At 40.2% G+C, this 10,490-nt stretch overlaps 2 protein-coding genes across 3 annotated transcripts; one reads left to right on the forward strand and one right to left on the reverse strand.

Moving 5' to 3' along the window:
- Positions 1-4,149: 4,149 nt before the first annotated feature.
- Positions 4,150-4,821, forward strand: LOC118797497 (histone H2B-like). The gene is made up of 2 exons (XM_036556870.1): positions 4,150-4,177; positions 4,393-4,821. Exons 1-2 carry the CDS (start codon positions 4,150-4,152, stop codon positions 4,788-4,790), a joined length of 426 nt encoding a protein of 141 aa, XP_036412763.1. The 3' UTR covers positions 4,791-4,821.
- Positions 4,822-5,342: 521 nt separating this feature from the next.
- LOC118797177 (histone H3) lies at positions 5,343-7,965 on the reverse strand. Of its 2 annotated transcripts, XM_036556433.1 has the most exons (2): positions 7,953-7,965; positions 5,343-5,755 (listed from the first exon to the last, which is right to left on the reverse strand). In XM_036556433.1, exons 1-2 carry the CDS (start codon positions 7,954-7,956, stop codon positions 5,343-5,345), a joined length of 417 nt encoding a protein of 138 aa, XP_036412326.1. In that variant the 5' UTR covers positions 7,957-7,965. The 2 variants fall into 2 exon arrangements, with proteins under 2 accessions (XP_036412326.1, XP_036412325.1); XM_036556432.1 differs by lacking the exon at positions 7,953-7,965 and having other exon boundaries at positions 5,343-5,842.
- Between the last annotated feature and the right edge of the window lie 2,525 nt (positions 7,966-10,490).

Consider the following 10,490-nt stretch of genomic DNA (forward strand, 5'->3'; position numbering starts at 1 on the left):
ACGTGAATAGTAGTTGTATATTGTATATGTAGCACTCCATATAACGTCTACGTCGGTGTTCATCTTGGATTTTTGCGCGGGCTCGTTTGTAAAAGTTAGCCGTTAGCTATATTGAGCTACATTAGCTATATTTACCTAAGCTTGTAGTCACATACATGAATAGCTCAAGGCTCATTTTAAAACTGCCAGGAGGATAGTTTTACTTTAAAACGAAGTACCACAATTAATGATTATTTTACCAAATTTGAAAGTAGTTAGCTTACGCAGCTAGGTAATTTGAGTAGCTAACGCTAGCTAGCTAGTTAGCTTATTTTTTTGTAGAGCTGCAGAAGCTACAGCTGTGTTTCTAGATGTTGGTAGGCAGGGGAAAATGTGGCAGTCATTCTGATGCTTCGTTCATTAGCTTTGGCTACACACGTTGAAATCATTAGTGAGTTTTATTAGACAATAAAATGTACTGTCAGAGATAAGTTACTGAATTAACTGTAGCTGACTGTCGTCTTTTGCAAACAAATATTTGTTTCAGAAGCTGACTGGATTTGTCTGTGTGCCACAACAACATACTGGCCGTAGTCAAATAATGTGCACAAGTTAAAAAAGTAAGTATTATCGCAAACAGAATAGAATGTAATGTGTTAACAATTTATGTACAGGTTTCCTGGTTATCAGTTGCCGTACTCATTTTATGACTAAGAACCTATTTAAAGGAATGGTTCAGCAAAATATAAAATTTAAAAAATGTTTCTGCTTACCCCCAATGTAGTCTTTTGGCCAAGACATAATTGGTGTCCAAGGTTTGTGTCTTTAGTTTAGCAATGGAGCTGTGAAGCTAACATTTCTAACAAACACTAGAAGTCAATATTCACCTAAATCATTTCATGTCTTTATTAAGGTGGCACAGACTTCTCAATGTGGTGTACAACACAGTATGACATACTGTGGGCTATAAAAGTGAACAAAACGTCATCACAGAGTAAATGCCGTGGGTGACTGTCTCAGGAGTAGGATTGCTGAGCTAGAATCGTTTTTATGGAAATGACAGTCATAATTACTTATCCAACATCAGTCCTGTGCAGCCTTTGTGTTGCCTGAAATGGCTGTAGTGGGGAGGTTTTGTTAATTTCTATAGTTCAAAGTAAGTCATTCTGTGTCCTACACTACACTGACAAGTCTGCTGACTCTAATGGAGACCTAGATGAGGTTTGAGAGGGTTGAGAGAAGTTTTAGGGATGTATTTATGGAAAAACATCTGGGTTAATATTGTCTTCTAGTGTTTGAGCAATGTTACACATAACACCCGTACTAAACTAAAGAAGCAGAATCATTAAATGTAGTCATTTCTGTCAAATTTGATATTGGAATTTGTAAGGCATTTAAAAAAGTCAGATAATAATACTGAGCTTTATAGCTGCATTCTGTACTATTTACTACCCAGTTCCTTTTTTGGACTGTGCTTTATTCCTTTAACAGATAAACACTGACCAAAATAAGAGGGAGGCTTTTCAGTTCCCAGCAGTCTAGTATAGAGTTTAGAAATCTCATGGGTCTTAGGAGAATATATAAAATTAGAGACAGTATATAAAATTAGAGATAAGCTCGAGCCCTTTGCATTTAAAAGAACATATCACAACATCACTACTTCGCAGTTGTTTAGAAGCCCACTGAAATAAACATTTAAAAATAACTAAAAAATAGATTTGTAATTATCAGTTGACTCCTTACTGGCTACATTGCAGACAGGAAAATATTATGTATATTATATGGGAACATATTTCAGATTTGAAAGGTTTAAATATATGTGAATTAAAAGCTGTCAAAGGCCTTGTGGCATTGTGATTATTAATTGATAAGTAAGACTAAATAAGTAATAAGTATGATGTTAGAATGGCTTTCACCTTCCACAGATCTCTGTTTTTGTCAGGAGATTTTAATGCTTTGTGTGTACATTAATTGTAACAGTCTTGTTTGTGTTTTATGTTAGCTGCAGTTCTGAAGTGGAACAACAAAGCCACAGCTCATGAGATGGATTCTGCTGTGGCCGATCACCTCAAGCATGCCCCCTGCAGAGCTTTTATCTTTGTTTTTTTTTTCTTTTCTTGTTTGACTTCTCAGAAATGAAAATGCAAGATTTTGTCTTGTTAAATAATTACCTTGATTTCCTTTACATTAAAACATTGAAAATCATATACAATACTGACACAGCTTATGGTTCAAAGGTGAAAATTCTTTCTGAATTGATGCATAGGATCTTTGTCATAGTCCTGACGAAGTTCATGGTCCAGTTTTATGTTCCACGAATGAAATTAAGAATAACTACAGGTTATCAAGTTTCCATTTAACAAAGTTTGTTTGATGTTTACATTGGAATCAAAATTGTTAGTTAACTACAGGAAGTTTTTTTGCATGGTGAAAAGTTTCTTCACATTGACAGATAATGTGTTGTATATGGTTCTATACAAAAAATTCATTCTATATAGCACCAAAAAAGGTTCTTCTATTGTACAGTGTATTAAGCATGAAATGGTTCTATATAGGATTCATGGTAAAGTGTTATCTTTTTTGAGAATGTACTAGTGGAAATTAATTTTGGATGACTTTTCAGTGTCTTTTCATTTATAATTTATAATTTTTTCCAAGGCCTTAGAACACCTGAAAATGACGTTGTTACTGTGACTTTTTTGGTTGTCTTTTCAACAGTTAAGCTTGGACGTCTTTTTTTAACGTTCATTTTCAACCATAAGAAAACGTAAATTAAATAGCATTTATGTACGTGATTTCAACGTTGTTTCAACGGCCAAATGTTTACTGGGTTATTTTTTATTTTCCCAGGGCCTCGTGAATCCATGATCCGGCCCTGGTCTTGAGGATGCTCTAAGAATGTATAAAATGATGTCCACATCGGTCAGTTGGCTTCATTAAATAACACATGATTTGAAAACTGGAAGATTTATCATAGAATTGGTGCCAGAATGGACAGAATGAGGATAACGTAGGCTAGGTGTGTGGGGGCGGTGGGGGGATGGGGTGTCTGCCATAATTTGGGGTTTTGGTTGACGCGAGGGCGCAGCAGTTTCTCTTCTTCAGGATGGATCATTTTGATTATCATTCTGTCTCCTGTGAAACTGCATGCTCTCTTCAAATGGAGCGGAGATATAGCCCCCGACAGCCGTGTAGGCAGCCACTGCCTGGAGTTCTTCAACAACAGAGAAAATATCCTCCGAGTCCGTCTGGCTCTTTATTCTAAATAAACACGGTTTCCTGCTCAGCCGTTTCTTATACTAATAACCATCTGGTGCTGATGTGCAGGAGAGACAGGGAGACTTTCTTTATAGGAGAAATCGATACGAGAGTAATCCACCAACTTCTCACCACCCTCATTTTAACACGAGGAAGTTGCTGCTTTACTTTTGCAAACACTCTGGCGACAATATTGCGACTTCTCCCGGTAATTTCCCACTTTAACGTCGTAATTCTACGGCTTTTTCTCGAAGTATTACGACTTTATTCTTCAAAACGCCGTCGCAGCTCGAACTAGACACCAGGGGTCTTTTCTATGTGTGCTGGCCCAGATATTGTTCCTGAGGGAAGGGAGTCAGAACGCACACTATGTTGCAGTGCATGCTGGGGACTGTAGTTCATCTCAGCGTGAAACAGGCTAATAAGAATACATACATACATACATACATCATCGAAACCTCTTATCCTTCTGGGTCGCGGTGGGGTGCTGGAGCCTATCCCAGCTGTCATTGGGCGGAAGGCAGGATACACCCTGGACAGGTCGCCAGTCCATCGCAGGGCAGACAGACAGACATACACAATCCCACACACACACACACCTTGATGTCCAATCAGCCTGACTGCATGTCTTTGGACTGTGGGAGGAAACCGGAGTACCCAGAGGAAACCCACGCAGACACGGGGAGAACAGGCAAACTCCACACAGAAATGACCCTGGTCACCCGGCCGGGAATCGAACCCAGGCCATTCTTGCTGTGAGGCGACATTCACAGGCCTAACTTAGCCCGCGGGCCTTGTGTTTGACACATTGGAACTAAACTTATACTAGCTACATAGTAGCTGATATACTAGCTGATCAGAGAAGCGAAAACACTGCAGAAAGACCGCCTCAGGTGTTCTGGGCTGAGCGATATGACATCGATGGAGCTTGGATGCCATCGTGTGGTCAAAATGTTAACCTGCAAGTTAGTAGAATAGGAGATATTTACATATGTGGAAATAATGACATCTTGAATTACTGTGTTTGTGAGGCTGCGTAAATAAAATGGGAGTGAAATGACATTAATTTTAGAGTAATTACAACAACCAAACCACATCATTTCATACAGCAGAGACTAGATAAGCCGGTGCCGGGCGCCCCTCCTTATTCTTCAGTTTTACTCGAAGAAGCTATAGTCATGCCTGAACCCGCCAAGTCCGCTCCGAAGAAGGGATCCAAGAAAGCCGTGACTAAGACGGCTGGTAAGGGAGGAAAAAAGCGCAGAAAGTCCAGGAAGGAGAGCTATGCCATCTACGTGTACAAGGTGTTGAAGCAGGTCCACCCCGACACCGGCATTTCCTCCAAGGCGATGGGCATCATGAACTCGTTCGTCAACGACATCTTCGAGCGCATCGCCGGTGAGTCGTCCCGTTTGGCTCATAACAACAAACGCTCCACCATCACCTCCCGGGAGATCCAGACCGCCGTGCGCCTGCTTCTTCCCGGTGAGCTGGCCAAGCACGCCGTGTCCGAGGGCACCAAGGCCGTCACCAAGTACACGAGCTCCAAGTAAGAAACGACGAAGACTTCATCAAACCCAACGGCTCTTTTAAGAGAAGTGGGGAGAACATGTTACTTTAATTCTGGGTTCCGGTTCATTTTCCCGCGCGATGTCTTAGTCCCAATTACTCTATTGTGTGGGTATTTTTACGTTATATACTAAAATAAAGCAAGTAAGTGTATAAACGCCTATACACAGCCCCATAGATGTGTATGTAAATTTATTCTGTTGCTAATTTTTAAGGTTCCAAATTACCTACCTTACTTCACAAAATGTCTTGGTACACACATCGAAGTATTTTTTGGTGTTCGTATTGCTTGATAAATACTGAGCAGAAAGCTGTGTAATACCGGCATGTGACACTACTCATTCAAGCTATTAATGTATGCACTAAACACTGCTCAGAGCCGGAATGAATATCAGCGGCGTCACACGAGCGCTCCTCACACAGACCTATTCTCTGACGTTACTAGTACAGTTGCTCTTTTGGACTGGAACACTTAGGTGGCTCTTAAAAGAGCCTTGGGAATGTTTTGGGAAAAACCTATGACCGTTCGGTTTAATTTAAGCGCGCTCTCCGCGGATACGGCGGGCCAGCTGGATGTCCTTAGGCATGATGGTGACTCTCTTGGCGTGGATGGCGCACAGATTAGTGTCCTCGAACAGACCCACCAAGTACGCCTCGCTAGCCTCCTGCAAGGCCATGACGGCAGAGCTCTGGAAGCGAAGATCGGTCTTGAAATCCTGAGCGATCTCACGTACCAGGCGCTGGAAGGGCAGCTTACGGATCAGCAGCTCTGTAGATTTCTGGTAACGGCGGATCTCCCTCAGAGCCACGGTGCCGGGCCTGTAACGGTGAGGCTTCTTGACGCCGCCGGTAGCCGGGGCGCTCTTACGAGCAGCCTTAGTAGCCAGCTGCTTCCTCGGGGCTTTGCCACCAGTAGACTTACGCGCGGTCTGTTTGGTTCTTGCCATGATATCAAACTCTACTCTTCTTGACCGAAAATATAGAATAAGTTTACACACATAATGCGGCCCCTTTTAAGCGTTCGAGCTGCTCGCCGCTCATTGTGCATCTTGAAAGTGCCGGCCTCCCATTTGACGGCTCTCCACGCGTTGACTAAACGCTCATTGGGCGTCTTGAATGTGCCCGCCTTCCATTGGACGGCTCCCCACGCGTTGACTAAACGCTCATTGGGCGTCTTGAATGTGCACGCCTCCCTTTGGACGGCTCCCCACGCGTTGACTAAACGGTATTGGGCGTCTTGAATGTGCCCGCCTCCCCAGGCGTTGGCTAAACGTTATTGGGCGTCTTCTACCGCGCCAACATTTTCAAATCACAAGACAGTACCCCAACGCTTTGGCGGGCTCCTGTACCACATTCTTATTTTTTTTTTTAAACGTCCTTTGTAACGTTACTCAGATTTTTGGTTCATTCATTATTACACGCCTGCCATTTCACCTTCAATCCCGTAGTTATACAGATGTTCATATAGGTTTATTCGCATTGTGTTCGGGTAGAATAAGAGCTTTTAAATTTTATTCAGTATGCAATCGTGGGACGTGGTGATGCTATGATTCTTTAATTTCATTCTAATGTACACACAATAACCTGCAACAATCATTCGAACTTTTTTTTTATAGGAGAAGAATTAGAAAAAGAAAACTGCACTGTTTTTGCTTAAGTGGGTGGCTAAGAGCCTTTGGTTATTTACAATTTAGCAATTTACTTGGTCTTGACTGCCTTTCTCTGTCTTGGGCAGCAGTACAGCCTGGATATTTGCTTTTTTAAATAAACTTTATTAAATATTTCAATTACATACATATCAAAAGAACAATACAAAGTCATATGAATACCATGGTACACACAAACACAACAAATCCATCTAAAATACAATAATACACAAACTTACAATTAATTTTAATGAGAAAATTATAAGTCCAGCAGAGCCCAGGGATATTTTGATTTTCTGTCCATTGTTCGCAGTCGTTTCAGTTCAAAAGTTATCTGTTTAAAAACAACTTCTGCAGGAATTTGCGTCTGTTGTATTACCATTTGCATCTTTTTCCACAGTTTACAGTTGGTAATACAAACAATCAACCAATAAAAATCTTTAACATTCTTTGACAATCTTTCCTCAAAATTTCCAAACATTATAGACTTAACATTTATATTGAATTTAACACCCAGAGCTTTTAGTCTTTTCCACACATCCACAGATCGTTCACAATGAATTAACAGATGTTCAATAGTCTCATCTTCATCACAGTTAGCAGCTGGACATAGTTTCGTGGTAACGTAGCAGCTCCACTTAACAACACATCGTACAGCTAATCGACCCACACTGATTAGCCATGCTATGTCCCTCATGTTCTCAGAGATGTGCGTTGATTGGATGTTTCTAATACATATTTTACTCTCTGCTTCGTTGAGATGTTTGTGTTGATAGAGACCTCCATAGATGTGTTCGCTTATAACGTTATAGATCTTTTTACTAGAAAAGTTACACCAGTTAATCTTAAGCTTTGCATATTTAAAAGAAAAATCGCCATATATTAATTTGTGGTATGGACCATTTTTTCTTGCCTTTCCTTTCTTTTTCCCCCAACTTCTAGTGTCCCCCACCCACACTGCACCTCTCTTTATTGCCTGTGCTACCATTTTACAATAAGCTATTTTAAGTTTTGAACCAATGTCCATTGCACCAAGACCTCCTAAAGTTTTAGATTTATATAAAATTTCCCTTTTCGTGACTTCCCTTGAGGTGCCCCAAATGAATCGCACACACATTTTATTTAGCCTCATGATACATTTATCGTTGGGGGGGGGAAACTGTGGCTAAGAACAGCAATTTGGACAAAACAAAAGTTTTAATGATTTGAATCTTGGTTTTATAATTTGAGACTTTCCATTGTTCCAGCTCTGTTTTGATCTCTTCCTCTTTATTATTCCAATTATTCTCAGCACAGCTTCCTCTTGTAATTGAGAGTCCTAAGATTTTAACCTCTTCCTTCATGTCTAAACTCATGTGAGGCGGTTTATTTCCACCCAGCCATATCCCCTCCGTCTTATCTGTGTTTAGTTTCGCCCCAGCGACCTCTTCATAGTTTTTAAAATGTTCATATACCACAATAAATTCACTCTGACTTTTAATAAACACCGTTATATCGTCTGCATAAGCCGAGGTTTTGACCTGTGCACCCAATTTATTAGTCACCCCAGAAATACGAGGGTCCTGCTTGATCTTGTTCAAAAGAGGACTTATGGCCATGATATAGAGTGCATCCCTGTTTAACCCCTCTGTGAATCTCAAACTTTTCTGTTAAAACTCCATTTACATTAATCTGAACTATTGATTTCTTATACAAGACTTTCACCATATCTATGAATTTTAGAGGAAAGCCATAGCACTCCATCACTTGCCACAAGTACTCCCTCGAAACAAAATCAAAAGCCTTTTTCTTGTCCAGACTGATTAGACAGAAGTCCTCAGTTTGCTCGTCTGAAATGAGGTCCCTAACTATGCATAAATTATCAATCATAAAACGACCTTTTATTGCACACGTTTGCTCAAATTCAATTATTCTATTTAAAAACCCGCTCATTCGATTCATTAAGACTTTGGCTAAAATCTTATAATCCATATTCATCACACTTATTTGTCTCCAATTGTCTAAATTATACTGATCTCCTTTTTTATAGATCAGCGACACCACACCCTGATAAAAACTCTCGTTTAACATTCCCTTTTTCAGTCCTTCATTAAAATACTCCATCAGTAGGTCACTCATTTCAGACGAGCAAGCTTTATAGAATTCGGCCGGCAGCCCGTCTGGCCCCGGCGATTTCCCATCATTTAGACTTTCAATTGCACTGAGAATCTCTGTCTTTTCTATATTTTTAGTCAAATTACTTAAATCTGCTCCACTTAGTTTTGGACAAGAAGATAAAAACTGTGTAATTTTTTCCTCATCAATTGGAAATTTCTTATAAGCTTCTTGGCATTTAGACCTAATAAGCTCAACAATGTTACCATGATCGTCTTTTATTCCTCTGATTCTTTTATTTTCTCTCCTTTCATTTAGTTTTTTGATTACATTTTGTGCATTTCCTGTTAAGTTGGTATGTAAACCTGCTTGAAGCTGTACATTTAAAAAAATCTCATTATTCATCTGCAATAATTCTGATTTAATTTTAGATAATTCGTCTTCATCTTCTGCATTTCGATGTTGTTTGCTTTGTAATTCCACACATTCTAGCATTAAATTATTATAATGCTCATTTCTCTCTTTATTTAATTCCTTACACTTATATAGCCCTGCCCTCAGATTACTTTGACATTCTTTAAAGTCTTGTTCTCACAATAACTACATTCTGAGCCAGAGTACGGCTAAAAAGCTTAATTTTGGCTTAGTCAAATTACTTCATCAGCTAAAAGCCTAGCTCTTTACCTGCTGTCATTTCTACAACATCATCATAAGTCTAACGGCTCACTATACATCTCGGTTCACTGAATTTGATCTCTTTGGGGCCATATAACAGCAAGATCTCGTACCCTGGTCAGGTACAGAGGTGCTACATCTGTGGTTCCCAAGACCATCAAGTGAAAGACTGTGAGGTCTTGAAGTGTTGGAAGTGCGGGGAGCTTGGGCATAAAGGTAAAGAGTGCAAAAACACAGAACTATGTAATTTGTGCCATGGAACGAGGCCACACTTACTCTTAATGCCCAAGCTCTTATAGCAATAAAGCACGTGGACCAACACCAAAGCAATCTACTGACACCAACACAGCTCAAAATGGAGAACATCAGGAGAACATGGCACCTCAAACCAGTGCGGTCATCCAAGAAGCCCAGAACAGCATTGAGGGTCCAGCTCAGATCAACAATGGAGGAGAGGAAAACTCTGCAAGTTCCACCAGCGACAGCTCTGACACCAGCTTCAGTGGCACCAGTGATTCCAATTCAGACGACTCAGATTCCAGCGAGGGGATTCTTCCCCCATCGGGACGTCAGAAGGTGTCACCTGGACAAGAAGCCACCGGAGCAGGAATGACGTATGGACAGCAGTTACCGGAGAACAAAGGTGATGCTGTTCTTCTTACTCCTGACATTTCTAACAGTCTTCACCGTGGAAGTCTTCCCTCCACACATCTAACACTTCCATTCTAAGTGTGGCTAAGAAGCGCAGAAAGAGAGCAACCATACCAAGTTCCAGTCTTCAGAAAAAAATGAAGGAGTAAGAACTTTTTGAACATAGAGACAAAACCATTATTAATGTTACAGGAATACATACAGAAAGACATAGAAAGATGAAAGTAGAGAGTTTAAACAACAAAAAATGTGACATTATATGTGCACAAGAGTTGAGGTTGAAGGATAATAATGACATTAATAGCGTTAAAGAAATGTGGTGTGGGGGTCCTGCCATCTTGTCTGTGGGTGAGGACAGTGCTGACGGGGTGGGAATCTTCTTCAAACATGATGCTGAGATTATTAAAAGTAGAGAAATTGTGCCCGGCAGGTTACTATTAGTAGATTGTGTGTACAGGAATGTTAAGTTAAGAATTGTTAATATATATACACCTCCTGACAGAGCTGGCAAGATGAGATTATTTTATAAACTATATGAGCTACTTTGTGTGGGATTTGGGGTTATATTGTGTGGTGATTTTAACATTATAACAAGAAAATGATAGGATACCAATTAAA

The sequence above is a fragment of the Colossoma macropomum genome, unplaced genomic scaffold, assembly GCF_904425465.1.
Source record: "Colossoma macropomum unplaced genomic scaffold, Colossoma_macropomum, whole genome shotgun sequence".
In the NCBI taxonomy this organism is placed as follows: domain Eukaryota; kingdom Metazoa; phylum Chordata; class Actinopteri; order Characiformes; family Serrasalmidae; genus Colossoma; species Colossoma macropomum.